General features: G+C 51.9%; 1 protein-coding gene across 2 annotated transcripts; it reads left to right on the forward strand.

Moving 5' to 3' along the window:
• Positions 1–1,443: 1,443 nt before the first annotated feature.
• On the forward strand, positions 1,444–20,694 carry LOC114607309 (glycine receptor subunit alpha-4). Of its 2 annotated transcripts, XM_028750412.2 has the most exons (10): positions 1,444–1,537; positions 7,289–7,422; positions 8,434–8,501; positions 9,678–9,901; positions 10,007–10,089; positions 12,136–12,276; positions 14,027–14,241; positions 15,603–15,752; positions 18,723–18,833; positions 20,066–20,694. In XM_028750412.2, exons 1-10 carry the CDS (start codon positions 1,491–1,493, stop codon positions 20,360–20,362), a joined length of 1,470 nt encoding a protein of 489 aa, XP_028606245.2. In that variant the 5' UTR covers positions 1,444–1,490; the 3' UTR covers positions 20,363–20,694. The 2 variants fall into 2 exon arrangements, with proteins under 2 accessions (XP_028606245.2, XP_028606244.2); XM_028750411.2 differs by lacking the exon at positions 18,723–18,833 and having other exon boundaries at positions 20,066–20,693.
• Positions 20,695–20,870: the final 176 nt, after the last annotated feature.

A 20,870-nucleotide genomic window follows, 5' to 3' on the forward strand; every position in this document is an offset into this window, starting at 1 on the left:
GAATCGATCACATGGCATGGCATGCACACACCATTTGAATGCAAAACACTACTAAACCTTAGGCTACGCAAATACAACCTTGGTAACAACACACACAACGTAACAGGCTGTTTTTGGCCATGTAACTTCTATTTCAAATACAATTCAACATATAAAGTCCATTCAGTTACTAAATTGGCCATCCATTGGGCTTTAATTTCTCAGGATATGTTTCGTTTGCATAATGTGTTGGTCTATGGAATTACACTTTGTGAGATATTATATGCTGAATTGTGTTTCAAATAGAAGTTACATAGTCAAAAACAGCCTGTTAAGTTGTGTGTGTTGTTACCATACCATGGCAACGCCCAACAATCTTTTTTGGGGGGGCCAGCCCCCTCAAATATTTTATTGGGGTGGCCGAAAGTAGCTCAGCCCCGAGGAGTTGGCTCCTAGGAGCAAAAGATTCCTCCACTGAAGTGGGTTGGACTAGATGACCCTCGGGACCCCTCCCAATTCCACAATTCTGTGAAGTAAAAGCCCGCTGGTTTCTCGCAGGCTGCTGGGCGGGTGCAGGGTGGTGTGTGTGTGGCAGGCGGTCTGTCCAGCCCAACTGGCGGAAGTGGAGGGTCCTTAGTGAAGCCCTTAAGAGCATCGGAAGAGTCTGGCCACAGGCTGACCAGGCCAGATCTCGACTAAGCTGCCTCTTGGGGACGCAGGAGTCCGGCTGGAGTCGGCTCTCCGTGGGGGGTTCACTTCTGGGGAGAACTTCGCGAAGGCGGGGGGGGGGGGAGTGTCCGGTGAGCAAAGCCCTGCGGCGCCAGCAACCTCACAGAACAGAAAGCCAAAAAGAAGGAAACAGCTGAATTGGGGGCGAGGGAGAGAGGCAATCCGACGTCGCGGACAGGGGAAGGGTCGGGGAGCCCACCTTTGCTCTCCCCTGCGAGGATTTGGGGCATCCAGAACTAACCGCGCTGCGCTGACACCACAGTTTCTGGCGAGCAGAGAGTAACCCTTCAGACGGGAGAAGCGCTCCGACGGCGCAGACATTTCTCTCCGTCGGCGCGCACTCTGCACAAGCTCTGCGGCTCCTTTTTCGCGCGCCCGAGAAGGTTAAGCTTGGAGAGAAAAAGGCGACGGCGGCGGATCTGGTTTCGGGGAGCGGCAGCAGAGCGCTGCGCCGTCGGGGCTGTCCTTGCGTGGGTTGGGCAGCGCCCTCCCCGCTGGAGGGCGGGCCGAAGCGAGCGGGAGCGTCTCTGCCAGGCTCGGGGCTACGGGCGGAGGAAGCCAGCGGCGGGCAGGACTGAGGCGCTGGCCGTCGCTCGGCCGTCGAGGCGCCTCCATGCGGCGCTGCTGCCGCCGCCGTTGCCACTGCCGCTGCCGGACGGAGCCGCGGAGCAGCGGCGGGACATGCGCGCGCGCCTCCTCGGGCTGGGGCGCCGCCGCCACCGCCAGCCTCGCCGCCCGCCCGCCTTCCCCGAGGCCGGCGGGGGACGCCGCGCGGCCGAGGGATGCGAGGGCCCGTCGTCTCCCACCTCCTGCTCGGCGTGCTGCTCAGGTGAGGCGGGGGACGGGGGCACGGGGAGCGTCTTCGTTCGGGGCCGCAGCTGCAGGGAAGGGGCACTTTGCACGTGCTCAGAGGCGCGCTGGTATTTTCCAGGTGGCGGCGCGTTCTCTGCGCCGGGGCTGAGAGCTGGCGCTCGAAACCGGTTCGGGGGCTCAAATCAAGTGCCAGGCAGCCCCGCCCCCGCCTCACTTTCCCTCTTTTCCTTCGTTCCCGCAGCTCCTTCCCCTCCTGAGCCGGCTTTGGAGCATAAGCCCTGCAAAGAAATCACGAGAGGGTCTCTCTCCCTCTCCTTCACCACCAGCTTAGCCCGCAGATCTCCACAGTCCCAGCCCCCATCTCTCTTCCAGATCTTCTTGGATCTTGGGGGAGGGGGGGGGGCTTCTTGCTTGCGCTCGGACTGCGGGGGCGGCGGGTTGTGAAGCCCGGCAGGGAGGGAAGGAGCGAGGCTGGTCCTATCCCGACCCAGCGAGGCCTCTTGGTCCTTCTCGGGGGAGAATTTTAGCACCAGCCGCTTTTCACTGCCAGGGGGAGAATGCCCTTTGCTGGGCAAGAAGGCTCTGGGGACCGGATCCCCCTCAGAGACTGGCACTGGCAATCTGGGCGCAGAGGCGGCGGGGGGGGGGGCGCTTAGCTCTCAGGCAAGGCTCCGGGAGGGGTCTGAAGGAGAAGGGTGTCCTTTCACCTGAGCTCCTAGGCCTGGTTCTCTCCAGGGTCCGAGAAAGCAACATTTCTCCGGGCACGGGGCAGGAGGGGGACCAGAGAGGCCACTCCAGCAACGAAGCGCCCCAGGGTGGGATGGGCCTTGGGGAGGAGTACTGTATGTTCTGGCATGGCGAGTACTCCTAAGAGGAACTGACAGCCTTCTTGGGTTTAGGGGAAGGCAGAGGTGCCAGCAGCAGCAGGGTCCTTGGGGTGGGATGTGGGGCTTGCAAAAAGATCCATGTTCCTCATCCATTTCGCGCTGGGAGGTCCCAGCATCGCCCCACAGGCATTCCAGCTGTGGGGAGAGCAGCGCTGGGGGGAAACTCCTTTAAGTGTTCTGTAGTGTAAGAGCCTCGTAGATGTTTTCAGGACTCCAGCACCCCGTGAATATTTCAGATCCCCTCATGTCAGCCTCGGGTCTCCAGGTAAGCGCTTGGGAAGCTGAGCCTAAAAGCCTGCAGGGAGGTCAGGAGCAACCCCCCCCCGCCCCCCCCGCAGTCTGGGCTTGTTCCGCTCTGCAAATTCGCCAGCTGTCTCTAACATAGCAACCATTTCTACACACGCACACGGACAGTGCAGTTGTGAAGTGTGGGAATAGCCGAGGAGGTTATTTTTGATCGGGAGCAACCTCTGCCCGTTGTCTGGACTTAAAGCTCGAGGTCTGGGGGAGAGGCGGCCTGCCAGCGACACAGATCTGGGAGTTCAGCCCTCCTCACGAGTGCAACACACAGAGAGACCCCAGCTAAGCTGCTCCACCACCCTCATGGAGGGGTGCACTGAAGATAACCCAAATCTTTCCCAAGCTATGGTGCAGTTCTTGCATTCCAATGAGCGTGGGGCTACCCCCAGGAAGGCCCTGCGGCTACTGTAGGGGTGAGAGCAGCCGGCCAGATTTCCTGGCTCTGTGGGACTGCCTGATATGAGGCTTGGCCGTTGCCTCGAGATCCTCTTTCAGGTGGGTTTGGAGTGAAGGGTAGGGAACATCTTGCTTGTGCAAAGGCACATCCATCTGGGTGGGCACAGGCAGCGGGAGTTCTCTCAGCTCTTCCAGGAATCCTCGCTCCCTCTGCCACTCGGCTCCGCAGCGCAGTATCTCCTGCCCGCCGTGTCCACTGGGAGAGATATCAGGTTTGCCTGAAGGCACTGAAGCTAAATCAGGTGAAGGTAGCCGATGGGTCTCCATCCCTCAGTAGTCAGGGACTTCCCCTGCATGCAAAGACAGACTCCGGCCGATTGAGCGGACGAGACCAAGAGTGGGTCCAATGGTCAAGGAGGCGGTTTCTGCAGGTGGCCTAGGGGGTAATGAGGGGCAGGTGGGGCTCGGCCACCTGGAAAAGGAGCCTGTCTGGGAGAAGGAAAACTCTTATCATAAACATCCGCTGCCTTGCGGGATATCTTTGGGAGAAGAAAAGGATGAGGAGTAAAGCCTACACAGAACAAGGGTGGAGTCCCTAAGGCGGTTGGATGGTGCCTTGTACGCTTCCTTCCAGTCCCTCCTGCAGCCCAGCTGGTGTTCTCCTTTGGACCCCATCAGTGAGGCCCAGAGACGGGTCTTGTTATATAGGCAGCCCAGGACCTCCAAACACTGGTCAAGTCATGCGTCCTGGGGAAGTCCCTTCGGTGCTGCTAACACAGTAGTTCGACTTTACCCCTGGAGATGCACGGATGCCAAGAACTGAAGCCCTTAGCCCCTTTCGTGCTTCTCAACTGGACTGGCGGCAGACGCTCCTGTCCTCAGACTGGGTCAAAAGGGAAAGGCCTGGACGGAAATGGGACCCCCACTTCTGGCGACCCTCGAGGGCTTGAGAGAGACCCCAGGCACTGCGCAGCCAGGCAGCAAATGGTCCACACTTCCTGTCGCTGGGATCCCTCCTGCTCAGCCCAGAATGGCACAGCTCTCCCCCACCCAGGCATGCAGGGGTCCTGGCCTACAAGGACTCACCCACCCAACTTCTGCCAGGGGGGCCACCAGCCTTTCCAGGCAGCACTGGTCCAGTAACGGAGCAGGGTCACTGGAGACGCATCCAGCTCAGATATTTTTGCTTGTTGCGTTTATTTAGATGTCATCTCTTGATGCAGAAAGAGAGAGGAGAATGTATATTCTACATGCGGCCGAAGCCTCAATTGGCTTGTAAGTTACTCCAGATCTTTCAGCCCCCCAGAGGGAGGGGAGGGGAGCTGTTCTTGCCACAGTCCAAAACCTCCAGGGGGGCCTGTTCCACTCCGGATTCTGCAGGAGCCTTGGCGAGCGAATGATGAGTCGGATGCAAGCGCTGCTGACCTCCCGCAGCGCTCGCTTTGCTGACCTTGCAGAGGAGCTGCTGGGCTTGTTAAAATTATTTGGCCTCCCAGGATCTGCGGAGCCTCCTTTGCGTCTTTTAACAAGGTAGCGTCTTGCAAAGTGCTTTTCCAGTCTAGCCAGCGACTCCTTCCCCGGGAGCTCCCTTCCTTTTAATGGACGAGCATTTTCACGCGGGGAATCGACAGCAAATCCTCGGGCAGCTCTCGGGGAAGGGGGCATTTAGGAGAAGCGTGGATAGCTCGTTTGGTTGGAGCGCGGCGATGATAACGCCAAGGTTGCATCTCTGGTCCTCGTTTGGGACGGCTGCATATTTATCCCTGCATTGCAGGGGGTTGGACTCGATGATCCTCAGGGGTCCCTTCTAACTCTATGATTGGCGGGGGGGGGGGGGACTGAGAGGCTGGCCTTAGGGACAGAGGCCGAGCTAGCTGCTCCAGAGCCCAGAGCGGCGCACGTGCTGTGCACCTGGGGGCGAGGCCATGGGGGTGGGGTGAATGTCCCAGGGGGAGAGATGCCCATGGGGGGTGAAGCGAGCTGTCCATGGTGGGCTGCTTCCTGGGGGGTGTGGAGCCATGCCGCTTTGCCAGTGCCCTTCTTCCCTTCCCTCTTCCTTTTAACAGCTATGGGGAGGCTCTCCCCCCGCAAGCAGCCCGGGAGCGGGGGCAATGGCGCGCCGCCCGCCCACAACTCCCAAGTCTCCCCCAGCTGTCAAAACGAAGGGGGAAGGTGGGGAAGGCCGCTGGCAAGGCGGTGCATCTCCACCTCTTCCCCTGACGGCTCTGGGTAGGCCTGGGAGTCACGGGCAGGCGGTGCGCCGAATGTCATCCCCCTCAGTGATGACACCTGGCCAAAGAGGGGAAATGCTATTGACTTATTCACAGTAGTGATGTATGGAAGTGAGAGCTGGACCATAAAGAAGACTGATCGCCGGAGAATAGATGCTTTTGAATTATGGTGCTGGAGAAGACTCTTGAGAGTCCCATGGACTGCAAGAAGATCAAACGCATCCATTCTGAAGGAAATCAGCCCTGAGTGCTCACTGGAAGGACAGGTCGTGAGGCTCCAGTACTTTGGCCACCTGACGAGAAGAGAAGACTCCCTGGAAAAGTCCCTGATGTTGGGAAAGATGGAGGGCACAAGGAGAAGGGGGCGACAGAGGATGAGATGGTTGGATAGTGTTTTCGAGGTTACCAGCATGAGTTTGACCAAACTGCGGGAGGTAGTGGAGGACAGAGGTGCCTGGCGTGCTCTGGTCCATGGGGTCACGAAGAGTCGGACACAACTAAACGACTAAACAAACAAACATAGCCCTCTCTACGCTGAATTCTCCCCACTCCTAAGAGTGGGGAGCAAAGTAATGAAAACAAACAGAAGAACAATTTCAAAATCTTTTAAACAGGTCCATTGAAAAACTAATCAACGTCCTATTTGTCTGGGGGAGGTGCCCCCAGTGCCCTCTTGCCTGGGGAGGGACAGGGAGCGGGCAGAGAGAGGCCACCCCCCCCAGGAGTGACAGCAAACTCCCTTGGGTGGTGGAAAGGTCTGCTCTTGCCCTGGCAGCTGCACAAAGACCTTGAGGAACTGGAGGAGGAGGAAGATGGCATCTCCCTGTAAAGGCTGCCAAGGCTGCCATGTCCAGTTTTTGCAGTGCTGGTTTCCTTAATTTGCTTAATGACCGTCCTAATTCTGAGCAGAGCTCTGGGGAAGCACCCCTTGTTCCATGGGGAGAACCAGCACAAGGCCTTGCAGGCGAGATGCAAGCTGGGCCCAGAATGGCAGCAAAGGGGAAACCTTTGTCCCTCTGGATAACTCTCTCTGCCCCACTGTCGGGATGTGAAGAGATGCTAGGATCTAATTATTAGACATTATCCTTCCTTCCTCACATTTGTGAGCTCAGCAGAGTGCCATCCCTTTGCAGCTTAGTTTTAGCCTTTTAGTTTAAGTAATCCAGAATGCTTAAGGCAGACTCGATTCTCCTGGTATATTTTCCCCTTTTCTCCCCCTTAAAACAACAGTCACACAGTCTTGTAAAAGGGGGGAAAATAACATTTCCTCGCTCAGAATACTTCTTGAAGAGTAACAGATGCAGCAGCTTTGTTCAGGCAGGCTTAGGTAATTCAGTTACAAAGACATGCTTAAGTCTAGCTTAAGATGGAGTCTGAGTTTGGAGCTCAGATTTAGCAGATGTTCTCACATTTCTGGCTTGGGGGAAAGTGCTGAAAAAGAGAACATGTGCCCAGGGAGGTAAGATAATATATATGGCTCTGCCATCCCTCTGTCATGGCACAGCGGGGGTCCCGTCTCTCACAGAGGGGACAGAGGGAGTAGCTTGAGTGGCACCAAGAGGTTAGACTATTTATCTTATGCATCAAAACCATGTCCCACCTTTTCAAAGAGCTGAAGGTGGCATACAAAGCTCTCTTTGTCCTCATTGATCCATCACAACAACCCTGCAAGGTAGGATGAGAGGCAGTGACTGGCCATACCTTGTGAGCTTCATGGCTGAGTGGGGGTTTGAACTCTCTCTCAGGTCCCAGTCTGACGCGCTACCCACTGTACCACACTGCTGCCTTCTACCTCTGCGTGTTGAGGCACCTAAACCCAGCAGGGCTGAATGGCGACAGGCAGCCCAGATGATGCCAGCTCCTATTTCCAGCAGTGGTGTGAGTGTGAGTGTGTGTGTGTGTGTGTAGAAAAGTGGGGTTCAGCCTGCTGACATCCCCCTCTCTTCCCCGCAGATTGGTGTCAGGGAAAGGAGAAGCAAAATCTGCCTCACGGAGCCTCCCGCAACCAATGTCTCCTTCTGATTTCCTGGACAAGCTCATGGGACGGACGTCGGGGTACGATGCCCGCATCAGACCCAATTTCAAAGGTAAAGGAGGACTTTGCTCACATCCTTCCCATCCTTTCGCAATGTTTCCCCATCAGGGCTGCCAAATCCAGGGCATCATACACATCCCTCCAGTGCTGAAGGTCACTCCGTGTGCAAGAATATCGGAGGCTGGAAGTTTGAAAGATAGCCAGGGATGCAAAGCCCCTCCCCACACAAAAAGAGACACGCTAGAAGACAAGAGAGCCCTTTCCTGGGTGGAAACGGGGGAGTGTCGTCCCTGGGAATTATATTGCAAGACTCCTGGTGTTGGATAGATTCAGATGAGTCGGAGAGGATATTTTATTTAGTCGTTATCCTTTCTCTTTCTCACTTCTGTGAGAATGTAAATACCTATTTTTTAGCAGAGTTAAAATCACCATCTGTGCACAGCTTATCTCTAGAAGCTGTTAGGATAAGGTTGCACAGCCTTCTGGAGCAATTAGGATATCCAAGGATGCTCTAGGCAGACTTGGATTATCTGCTCCTGTTCATATTTCCCTCTTAACAAAGAAATCACTCTTAGGCTATTTAGTAAAACAAAAGATAAATAAATAAGGTTTACTCACATCAAAAGTCTTGCCAGGATTCAACGCTTACAGTGATGAAAATCAGACAGGCAGTAATCCTTAAATATTACAAACATCCATAGTCTAGTTCAAAATGGAGTATGTTTTCTGGAGGAGAGCTTACAGACAATCTACCCCATTGCAGACAGGAGAGTGTGCAGAGACAGAAAGAAGTAAATACTAAGTTTCTATTGCTCTTCCTGCCGCAAAAGTTTAGAGGCTATGACATCATCAAGTCCCCTGTTTGTGACTATCTGGGAATCATGCATTTGTGATTAGGCTGCACATCCTCTCTCACCTGTCCTGGGACCATTGGAAAGACCAGTGACCTGTATAAGGCAGGTGTCTCCTCCAGGTGGACCAATGCTTTGACTTGGTCAAAGGCGGCTTTGAGTTGCCCCCTGGCACCTTGTCAACTCACCTGTGCTTTCCCATTGGCTTACAGGCCCGCCCGTCAACGTGACATGCAACATCTTCATCAACAGTTTTGGTTCGGTCACCGAAACAACCATGGTGAGACTCTGACTGCTTGCCTCGCCCCAAGCACAAGGGTCCTCCTCTGCCCTGGGGCTGGCTGGGCAGTGATCCCTGGGGGTTGTGCTTGCCTCTGAGTGGCTGCTGTTTCCTTGGAGGTTGATGGGGGGGGGGAGGGAGAGGAAAGTGGTGGCAAAGGTGGAGGTTCAGGTGATGAGGACAGTTGGGAAGAAGGCAGAGAAGAGCCTTGTGGCATGTGCATAAGAACACACAAATAACCCTGTAGCTGGATCAAGCACATGGCCCTCCTAGTCTGGCACCCACACTCACACGGGTCTTAGTCTCTCATAGAATAACAGAGTTGGAAGGGACCACGAGGGTCATCTAGTCCAACCCTCTGCAGAGCACGAATCTTTTGCCCAGTGCGGGTCTTGAACCCACAACCCTGAGATTCTGAGTCTCAGGCCCTACCAACTGAGCTACGATGGGCACAGGGGCCAACAAGAAACCCATGGGAAACCTGCAAGTAGGATACTATGATCATAAGAACTCTCTCCCGGGGGGTGGACTGGGTGACCCCCAGATCCCTTCCAACTCTACGGTGTTGATTCTCCCCTCCTGTGGTTTCCAGCAACTGGTATCCAAAGTCATTAGGTTACAGGGAACCAGGCAGAGGGCCTTCTTGGTGGTGGCGCCTGCCCTGTGGAACGCCCTCCCATCAGATGTCAAGGCAACAAGCAACTATCTTACTTTCAAAAGACATCTGAAAGCAGCCCTTTTTAGGGAAGCTTTTAATGCTTAACGCTGTATTGTGTTTTTAATATTCAGTTGGGAGCCGCCCAGAGTGGCTGGGGAAACCCAGCCAGATGGGCGGGGTATAAATAATAAATAATAATAATAACAATTATTATTATTATTATTATTATTATTATTATTATTATTATTATTATTATTGCCCCCTACTATGCAGGGAGAGCGTAGCCTACATCAATAGCCATTGATTTGCAGGGGTTCCAGAGCCTTTCTCCAAATCTCTTCCCAGCTTGCTTGCTGCCTTATTCCCACCTCCCACCTGCCTTGCTCACTCCTGGGCCAGGATACCAGAGGCCCTGAACCAGCCCTGCAAATGGATGCATGTGTGTGCGCGCAGGTGCATGCCTGTGTCATGTGACTTGTCCCCACCTCCGCATGTGACGGCTCCTCTCTGCTCTCAAGGACTACCGCGTCAACGTCTTCCTGAGGCAGCAGTGGAACGACCCCCGCCTGGCCTACCGGGAATACCCCGACGACTCGCTGGACCTTGACCCCTCTATGCTGGACTCCATCTGGAAGCCGGATTTGTTCTTTGCCAATGAGAAGGGCGCCAACTTCCATGAGGTCACCACCGACAACAAGCTCCTACGCATCTTCAAGAATGGCAACGTGCTCTACAGCATCAGGTGGGCCCAGCAGCACCTGGCATGGGCTCGCCGTGCTGCCACTTGGAAGCAGGGCAGGGCCCGACACAGACCCCTTTCCATCCTTTCTCTCCCCTTCCCTCCTAGGCTGACACTAATCCTGTCCTGCCCCATGGACCTAAAGAACTTCCCGATGGACATCCAGACCTGTACGATGCAACTGGAGAGTTGTGAGTACAAGGGCAAAACCTTTTTGCAGTGCCAGGTGCAGGACGGTCGCCGCATCTGCAGTCTATGTTCGGAGGCGAGGAGGAAGGATGCTGCCCCAAATTGTTGCCAGTGAGCTGCATGGAGTGGCCAGCAGCTGGGCAGTGGAAGGACTGCCAGCTGAGTCCAGGGTGGCTCCCCAAAGTCATTGCTGAGGTTCTGGAAGGCCCAGCAGACTCTGGCAGTGGAAGAGTCCATTACAAAGCAGCTCTGGTGCTTCTCAGAAAGCAATGATGCCTTGGGTGGCGGAGTTGGAGGAGCAGGTCAAGGGGAAATGTGATAGCCCCTGGGGCAGGGAACATGTCTGCCAACCAGCAAGGGAGGACAGTGGAACTTGCAGTTGAGCATGATCTGGAGAGACACAGGTTTGCCTTCCCTTTGCTATGGGGTGGGAAGGTGGCTGTTGCTGAACAGAGGAAGAGGCAGAGAGCAAAGGGCTGCCCCATGGAAGATGGAGCAAGCTTGTTTCCTCCTTCTCTGGAAGGTAGGACTCGAACCAGTGGCTTCAAGAAAGGAGACTCCAACTAAAGACACCAGGAAGAGCTTTCTGAGAGTGAGAGTTGTTTGACAGTGGAATGGCCTCCCTCAGAAGGTGGTGGACTCTCCTTCGTTGGAGATTTCTAAGCAGAGGTTGCGTACAGTGTTAGATACGGAGATATGGAAGCTAGGAGCTCAATGGCACCTTAAACCGAGGTTGTGGGAGCAACAACAGAATGTCTAGGTGCACTTTTTTAATAACAAGAATACAAAGCTGAAAACGAATGAACTGCAACTAAAATATTATATTCATTTTTCACATGGTCTAGTCCTTCCCCTGCCCACCCTCCTAATATTCTTAAGAGGGTCTCTTCTTCAGAGAGTAGCTGGAAGTGGGGAGGCAGAAAAAGGCCATTCTTTCCTTCCACTCTGCGGTTTTAACCTGAAATCTGAGGTGCAGTACTGCGCCCAGAGCTCAGAAACTGCTTGCGCCAATGAAATTCCCTGTCACAAAATGCGCCTAGAACAACGGGAGTTTCGAACACTGGTTAGGTGGCCACCTGTCATGGATGCTTTAGATGAGAGTCCTGCATAGCAGGGGGTTGGACTAGATCGGAGGTTCCCAAGCTTATTTGACCTAGTGCCCCCTTTTCAGAAAAACAACAACTCAGTGCCCCCTGGAAATCTACCTTCGTTAAGGGCACAAACAGAAAGATGCTGTGACAAATTTGCATTCTTTTTATGTATCTATATTTCTAGCTACATCCTAAGTATATAATCACTCTGACTTTAACTCTATGTTACTGTACATTGATAAGCATCATTATACAACAATTGAAACCATGCACTCAATGGTTTTTCAAAATTTCATTCTCTTCTCGTCTTTCTTCATGCTTTATTCAATGCCCACCCCTTTGCACCCGAGGCTACTACCGCTCCCTGGATTGTTCCAGCGCCTCTCTGGGGGTGGTATTACCCACTTTGGGAAACACTAAGCTAGATGACAAGGAACGCTGGTGGCGCTGTGGTCTAAACCACTGAGCCTCTTGGGTTTGCCGATCGGAAGGTCGGCAGTTCGAATCCCTGCGATGGGGTGAGCTCCCGTTGCTCCTGCCAACCTAGCAGTTCAAAAGCATGTCAAAGTGCAAGTAGATAAATGGGTACCGCTCCATCAGGAAGGTAAATGGCGTTTCCATGCGCTGCTCTGGTTCGCCAGAAGTGGCTTAGTCATGCTGGCCACATGACCCGGAAGCTGTACGCCGGCTCCCTCGGTCAATAAAGTGAGATGAGCGCCACAACCCCAGAATCAGCCACGACTGGACCTAATGGACCTTTACCTTTACCTTTACACACATTGCACCCAGGGAGCCAGGGGTCCCTTCCAACTCTACCATTCTATGAAGGCCTTGTGGTTTGGGGGAGGGGGGAGGATTCCTGACAGCACTTGTGGCTTTGTGCAGACGGCTGGAAGACTCTGGGTTGCCCTTGTCCCTCTCACCCTTCCTTCCTCACCTGCTGCCTTTGCCTTCTAGTTGGCTACACCATGAACGACCTGATCTTTGAGTGGGTGAAGGAGCAGGAAGCTGTGCAGGTGGCCGAAGGCTTGACGCTCCCTCAGTTCATTTTGCGGGATGAGAAGGACCTGGGCTATTGCACAAAGTCTTACAACACAGGTAACCAGCCTCCCTCCGTCAGATGCTTCCATCTTCCCAGCACAGAATGAGCACCTTCCCACCCGCAACACTGCCCACTCCTGTGCCACGGGGCTTGTGACAATGGCGGGCAACTCACCTCCCTGATGTTTTCCCCTCTTTCTTCTTGATTTCATGACCCCCCCTTCTTTTAATTTTAAGGATCCCAATCTTGTACAGAGTCTTTTTAATTGACAGTATCACATCTGCATATTTGACTGGTTTTTGCAAACCATCCAGGGGGACTTCGTCCATGGGCAGTCTAGGAACGGCACAAATAAATGAAATAAAGAGGGGAACAACCTCTTTATGAGGAGAACACATGGAGGTCCCCCCCCCAAACAACCTTTGTAACCTCAGCGTTGTCTTATTGGCACTCCCTTTAAATATATATATATATTTTCAGTTTTTCATCATTAACATCATTCAAACTTAAATTCAGCAATATTTATACATTTGCGGGATTCCCTGAACCCCTGGACTTCCCTCCTCCCCTTTCTGGTTTTCCTCAAATACATTTTTAAAATTTTGACTGCATCTAATTGCATATATCCAACTTTATTTAAATTTAATTAATTAAATCCCTTGCCAGTTAAAAATTACAAGTGCTACATCAATCCTGCTAATGTCTTTAAATGTTTACATTGTTCCTTGATATACTCTATAAATTTATGCCATTCTTTTTTAAATTTACTGTCATCTTGGTGCCTGATCTTCCCAGGCATTTTCACCGTTTCTGCGCAGTCCATCATTTTCACTCTCCACTCTTCCTTGTTTGACGTTTCCTCTTCCTTCCATCTCTGGGCAAAAAGCATACATAAACAGTCTTTTTAAGTCCTTTGGTATTTCTTCACCTGTAATGCCTATTTTAAAAAGCTTCCTTTTTTATTAACAAAAGTTATCTTAAACATTATTTTCAATTCATTATATATCATATCCCAGAACGCTCTAGCCTTTGCGTGTCCACCACATGTGGTAGAACATGCCTTCATTCTCTTTACACTTCCAACATAGGTTGGTAGTGTTTTTCTACATTTTTGCTAATCTTCTGGGAGTCAAATACCACCGGCACATCATTTTCACATAGTTTTCTTTCAATGTACAGCATGCTGTAAATTTCAAATACTCCTCCCATAATCTTTCCCAATCAGCAGTGTCTCATGGGCATGCTCAGGACTGGATTTAGGTTTGATGAGGCCCTAAGGTGCTCCAGAAGGTAATGGGGCCCTTTCTATGTCCAGCTGTCCTTTGTCAACAACAAATTGTCGCTGTTTTTTGTGTTGAATGTATGCTATATGGTCGTTTATGGACCTCATAGGCATCTCAAGCCATTTGAACATAACAAAAAATGTATTTTATCAAAGTCATCGTTGAACTGAAATACAATTAAGAAGAAGTACGTATATTAGTAGTGAAATAATTACTTAAAATGATTTTTTATTCATAACAAACTTAATAATGCAAACACATTGGCATTTGGCAATAACAAAACTTCCTTTAGAAACACAGTTTACAAAGACTCATAATCTAGTCTCTAGAAACTTGCTATAACATGAAATAATAATTGTAGGTTTTATTTTATGTTTTTTATCTTATATTTTGGAAATGTACATCCAGTTTTTCCCCCTTTAATTTTTTTGGGGGACCCCCAAGAGAGTGGGGCCCTAAGCTGTAGCTTGTTTAGCTGATCTGTCAATCCGGCACTGGGTTCTTTCTGCCTTTTCCCTTGCAGGGAAGTTCACCTGCATCGAGGTGAAGTTCCACCTGGAGAGGCAGATGGGCTACTACCTGATCCAGATGTACATCCCCAGCCTGCTCATCGTCATCCTTTCCTGGGTCTCCTTTTGGATCAACATGGATGCCGCCCCTGCCCGGGTGGGCCTTGGCATCACCACGGTGCTAACCATGACCACGCAGAGCGCGGGCTCCCGGGCGTCTCTGCCAAAGGTTGGTGCTGCCAGGTGGTTTGAAGGGGGAGGGGGAGAAATAGCGCTCTCCCAAGGAGGGAGGCAAGTGAGCCTCTCCAGTCCCCAAGATGGCGTCTTGCAAATATTTGTTTCATTATTGCATTCCCACCGCACCTTCCCCTCCAAGGAGCTCAAAGCCTCATGCGTGGATTTTGAGGAGTAGGAGAGGATGTTCTATTTAGCCACACTCCTTCCTCTTTCTCACTTCTCTGAGAATGCAAATCTCTATTTCACCATCCTGTGCAGCTTATCTCTGGAAGCTATTAAGACAAGATTGCGTAACCAAAGATACTTTGTCAGGGACAGAAAAAAGGAGAGGTTTATTATTTATTCATCACATCCACCACCCACCCTTTCTCAAGGTAGTGTACATAGTTCCTAGAATCATGGAATTTTTTATTTTTGCAGAAAAGACAATACCATTATTATAACCAGTTACATTTCCATACATTATTATATAGATATAAGTGACATCATTATCCTAATACGCATATGCTTATTAAAAACCTACTATATTCTGTATAAACTCATTCCAAATGTCAATATATTTCTGTGAACAAAGTCTATGTCTACAAGCAATCCGTTCATAAGTTGAGAGTGTTGTCATGTTGTCAGTCCATTGACTGAAAAGGATCAGATCTTTATTCTTCCAATGCATCAGTATAGAATTCATCATAGAACCATAGAAATGCAGAGTTGGAAGGGACCCTGAGGGCAATCTAGTCTAACCCCTTGCAATTTAAGAAGGATGATGGAAGGTGTGCAGAGGAGGGCAACCAAGATGATCGAGGGTCTGGAAACCAAGCCTTATGAGGAACAGTTGAAGGAGCTGGGTATGTTTTGCCTGGAAAAGAGGAGACTGAGAGGAGATTGGATAGCTGTCTTCAAACATCTCAAGGGCTGTCCCATGGGAGGGGGAACAAGCATGTTTCCTCCTTCTCTGGAGGGGAGGACTCGAACCAATGGCTTCAGGTTATGAGAAAGGAGGTTCTGACTAAACATCAGGAAGAACTTTCTGACAGTAAGAGCAGTTTGACCGTGGAACAGTCTCCCTTGGGAGGGGGTGGGCTCTCCTTCCTTGGAGGTTTCTAAGCAGAGGTTGGGTGGTCATCTGCCATGGACGCTTGAGCTGAGATTCCTGCTTCTCAGGGGGTTGGACTAAATTGACCCATGGGATCCCTTCCAATTCTAGGATAATCCTATTCTAAGACACTGTGGGACATTAGGGTGCTCCTGCTGAGTAGGGCACAAGTTCCCAAGGGGGATGGAGTCTTTCAAGTCAGGCCCTGCCTAGCCATCCACTTCTGAGGAGCCACCCCGTTCTCCCTTCCTCCTTTGCAGGTCTCCTACGTCAAAGCCATTGACATCTGGATGGCTGTCTGCCTCCTCTTCGTCTTCGCCGCCTTGCTGGAGTATGCCGCCGTCAACTTTGTCTCCCGCCAGCACAAGGAGTTCATGCGCTTGCGCCGAAGGCAGCGGCGGCAGCAGATGGTGAGTAGGCGGATTGACACCCCCACCCCCCTGCCCCGCCCCCCACCTTGGCTGTCTTCTTGATGGAAGGGGGCGATTCCCTGGCTGTATTCCCAGCTGCTCTTCTCAGCCCAGACACAATGGCCATGATCCTGGGTTGGGGAAAGGGAGGGATGGGCAGGATCAGGGCCTCCCTTCTCAAGCGGCAATAGCTGAGCCATCCCTGTCTGCTGGGTTGCTCAACCCCTTCCTAATGGAGCAGGATTGGCCCCACTTGCCCCCCCTCCCAGATTCCTGGCCCAGCTGACCCTGAATTTTTGTTGAAAGTCGCCCAGGATGTGGTGGGGAGGCTGGGGCTTTGGAGGGGGCTGTAGCTCAGACTTGCATGTTGAGAAACAGATGGCTCCCAGAAGATATTTCAAGGCCTCCCACCTGTTTTGCAGGTGTTTTTGTTTCATCAGGTTCACCAAATCTGCCCCGAGTCTCTGTAGCAAAAGAAAAACAAAACAAAACAGGTTTTGAATCTGATTTGACAACATTATCATTGGCCACCAACTCCCAAGAGCTCACAGGGTCTAGCTGGAGTCTTTCATTCTGAACCATGAGGACAAATCTTTATTTTGAGGGGAAGGGCTGTAGCTCAGTGCCTGCAGAAGGTCACAGGTACAACTCCCAATGGCTTCTCCTGGGAGGGCCAGGTGTATCAATGCAATTTGTTCCTTTTGGGGCTCCTTTTCAGTCAGCTGAATCACCCAGAAAATCCTCCAGAATCTTCTTTCTCAGTCCACTTCATCTGTTGGTGAATTCCCATGTGGGAACAAACACCTCACCCATTCTAGTCCTGCTTAAAGTATTTATTGAAAAATTGACATTACAACTACTGGTCTAAGGAAAATAAAGTAAAACTATGCAGAGATAATCCTTCCTCCTCTCTGCTCTTTAGCTGTCTGGCCAGAGTAACAGCCAAAATCCTCTCATTCAGAGCCTGTCTAATAGAGAAGTCTGTTGCTAAGGAAACCCTGTTGCTGGGGAAGACCTGTTGCTGGGATAAAACTTGTTGCTAGGGGCAAAACTATGCAAGGATCGTTTCAAGCCTGTTTTTAGACTACACTAACAGGGAGAAGATGCTTGATCTGAGAGCTGCTGCCATTCAATGGATGGAGCTGTAAGAACAAAAGAATGGGGGACAACCTGGCTTGCCAGTAGTACATGTGAGAAGAATCTAGGGGGTCTTGGTGGACTCCAAGCTTAACGCGACTCAATAGTGAGATGCAGCAGCAAAAAGAGGTTGGGTGGCCTTCGGTTATGGATGCTTTAGTTGAGATTCCTGCCTTGAATAGGGGTGGACCAGCTGATCCTCAGGGTCCCTTCTAACTCTGTGATTCGACGATTCTATGATTCTGTGATTAGGATGAGATGTTGCCCAGCTGGAGGGAGCATCTCTGAGCAGGTGCAGAGTGCAAATGGCCTTCTCTAGCTGCAGCAAAGCCAGGCACAGACCTAGAATTCAGAGGAAGCCCCTTCCTGGGCGTGACGGCAGGGTTCCCAGCTGGGTTTCTACCCCCAGAGATAAAGCTACTGGTCTTCGAGGGTGTCGGTGAGACTGTGTTGCTGCTGCTGCTGCTGCTTCCTCCTTCCACCCCTCTCCCCTTCTCCTCACCCCCCCTTTTCCTGAGTCATGCGCCCCAGTGCCCACCCCCACTGCAACCATCTCATTTGTAGAGGCCCACACTTTAATAAATGAAATGGTCAGGAAAAGCAAATGTTGAAAGCACATTTTTGGAAGCACATTTGCGTAGCTTGGCTTATTTGGCATCCATCCATTTCTGGGAGTTGCAAGGAGGGGCCAGGAATGCTGAAGGACCCTGGGCAATCCTGCTCAGCCCCTTTCTCCTCACCCACCTCACCCCATGCCCATCTTTTGAGACGTCACCAAGCCTTGACTAAACCCTCCCAGTTCTATATCTGTAGCCTTAAAGGCTGGCCACTTGGCAAGCCAAGACGGAATCATAGAATTGTAGAGTTGGAAGAGACCCCCAGGAATCTCAGCTCAAGCATCCCTGACAGATGGCCATCCAAGCTCTGCTTCAAAACCTCCCAGGAAGCAGAGTCCACCACCTCCCAAAGGAGTCCATTCCATGATTCAATGGCTCTTCTGATGTCGAGATGGAATCTCCTTCCTTGTCATTTGAATCCATTGGTTCAGGTCCTACCAAGGTGTGTGTGTGTGTGTGTGTGTGTTGCCTGTAATATGCTGCCATTCCACAAGCTCCCACAAAACCTTGCCTTTCATCCTCCTCCATTCCCCTACTCCTCCCTGCCTAAGCTGGGAGCTCCTGAATGGCTGGTTTGTGTGAATCTGCCCTCAAAGCCCACACGCCATTTTGAGCCCTTCGTTGGAGGCAGTGTGTGTGTGTGTGTGTGTGTGTGTGTGTGTGTGTGTGTGTGTGTGTTTGTGGGAATGAGGGTTGTCTTTGGGTGGAACGGACTCCCTTGGAAAGTGGTGAACTCTCTCTCTCTCTCGTTGGAGGTTTTGAAGCAGAGCTTGGATGGAAATCTGCTTGAATTGAGATTCCTGCATTGCAGGAGGTTGGGCAGGTCCCTTCCAACTCCACAACACTACGGTTCTGTGATTCCAGGCCACCCACCAGGGCCTCTAAGCCCCACTGCCCCACTGCCTTTTTGCTGCCATCCTCCAAAGAGGAGAGGGCAGGCCTGCCAGGCACCTGGTGGGTCTCCCCTGTCTGTTCTCTTGTTGAATGATGGGGCACACCTGGGCGTTCTGTGCATGTGTGAGTCCACCCAGAGGACTGTAGTCAACCAAGCTCTCTAAGAGGAGACCTGTTGAGCCACAGCAAGCCACGCCTATGGGCATCAATGGACAGACCCATTGCACGGGCTCCCGCCCAGAGTCGCTGTGCGCCAGCCGAACCCTCGGTCATCCACTCTCCTGTTTCTGTTTGATCTTCACTCCCTGCTGGATTGTAAAAGGGTCTCAACAGCCAGACGCCCAGCTTGGAGTCCCTACGGCAGCTGGAGGTCACGCCCAGCAGCGAGTCCACCTGCGAGACCCTCTCTCAATTCGGCAGCACCGACTCCAGGGTAAAAAGCAAGCACACACCCCTTCCCCACCACCTGACCCCACCCCGCAGGTCTCCTGCTCTCCGCCTGACACCCTTCTCCACGCCAACCCTCGTGTTTTTCCCCTCCCTCCCTTGCACTGCCTTCCCCATTGCCTGTGAGAAACCCACCCTGCAGTGTTGCCCACAAATGCACAGCACCCCCTGTATGTGTGGGAGCAAAGGGTTTTTTTGCTGGCAGTGGGGTCAGCAAACAGCCCTTGGAAGCCAAAGGAGCCCAGAAGGAGAGGGGGTTGGATGTGCTGGAAGTGCAGCTGTTATCAGGGCATGCATGCGTTCTGAGTGGCACAGAGCTCTTTGTCAGACACACTCTATGGAAGCTGGAAATAGAGAAGGCTGCAGCCCCTCTTCACATGCTCTCATGGGATGCATATAGAAATAAGGAGGTACTATATTTGTTAGATATTATCCTTCCTTATTCACATTTGTGAGTTCAGCAGAGTACATCCCCTTTGCTGAAAATAATAATAATAAGGAAGCTGTTGATAAACTAGTGTTAGCCCTTTAATTTAAGCAATCCAGGATGGTTTATCACAGATTGGATTTCCTGGTATTCCCCTTTTTCCTTCCTTAAAACAATAAACACACAAAACAGTATTCTTATTAGTAAAGACAGGTTTACTCACCCAGTTTCACAGCAGCAGTCTTGCACCAGGCTTAAAAGGTAGTTACAGACATATATGGTAGTTTAGATTAAAGTGTTGTGTCTCATACTCAGCGCATGTCCTACAGCCCTAGTCATTGAAGAGAAGAGATGAGAGAGATCGGAGATCAGGAATCAGAGAAGGAGCAGGCCAGGGACATGACCAGCTTATATAGGCTGCTCACCTTTACCTGGCTAGAGACAGTAGGAGTGGCTCTCCCAGGGAGGATTTCCTGTAGAGATCCAACTTCCCCCGTGTTTGCCTTTCTAGCAAACACACCTTGTTGGTTTGACTGCCTTGTAGACATCCCACCTGCTCTGCTGTGGCATATCTCCGGCGTTACTTCGAAAGCCATTGCTTCCCATTAGTTTCAGTGCCCTGGTTCAAGCCACCATCCTTTGAGGAAGGATTTTGGGCCTGAGCCATGATGCAGCAGCATCGAGGCCCCCCCTGTCCTGTAGACAAGACAGAGAACCTTTAAGCCGTGACTACCCCTCCAAAGCAATGACCCCAGCTCCCTGGGCTGCTCTCCCCCTTTCTCTTTCCCCAGGAGGAAGAGGTTGTCCGCGAGAGCCGCTTCTACTTCCGGGGCTACGGCCTGGGCCACTGCCTGCAGCACATGAAGGACGGTGGGGCAATGGAAAGTCTTGACATCTACAGGCCACCCCCTCCCACCTCGCTCCTGAGGGAGGACGAGATGCTCCGGAGGCGCTACCTGGACAGGGCCAAGCGCATCGACACCATCTCTCGGGCGGTCTTCCCCTTCACCTTCCTGGTCTTCAACATCTTCTACTGGGTGGTCTACAAAGTGCTTCGCTCAGAGGAGGTCCACCAAGCCACGCCCTGAGCTCTTACCAGACTCGGAAGCCAAGCCACAAGGACCTTGGGAGCTGCATTCTGTCTGGCGTTCACCTTGCAAAGCATTGGGATGTTGACCTCTCTCTTCCCCACGCCCTTCGTGTTTCCTGGACACAAGTTTCCCAGTGCTGGCCAAGAAAGTTGTAGAGCTGCGCATGGCATGAGAAGGCCCAAAGCAAAGCTTGCTCCCACTTCTTCCTCCAGTACCTCCACCACCGGAGCATGGCGTTTAAGGGTGGGGCGTGTTTCTCAAAGTGCCCCAGGGATTTTAAGGTGCCCCAGCCTACTGGAGGCACCAGAGTTTCTACGCTAGACCTGTGTTGCTGTTCCTTCGCCCCAGCAAGGAATCATAGAATCATAGAATCATAGAGTTGGAAGAGACCACAAGGGCCATCGAGTCCAACCCCCTGCCAAGCAGGAAACACCATCAGAGCACTCCTGACATATGGTTGTCAAGCCTCTGCTTAAAGACCTCCAAAGAAGGAGACTCCACCACA

The sequence above is a fragment of the Podarcis muralis genome, chromosome 12, assembly GCF_964188315.1.
Source record: "Podarcis muralis chromosome 12, rPodMur119.hap1.1, whole genome shotgun sequence".
Lineage (NCBI taxonomy): Eukaryota > Metazoa > Chordata > Lepidosauria > Squamata > Lacertidae > Podarcis > Podarcis muralis.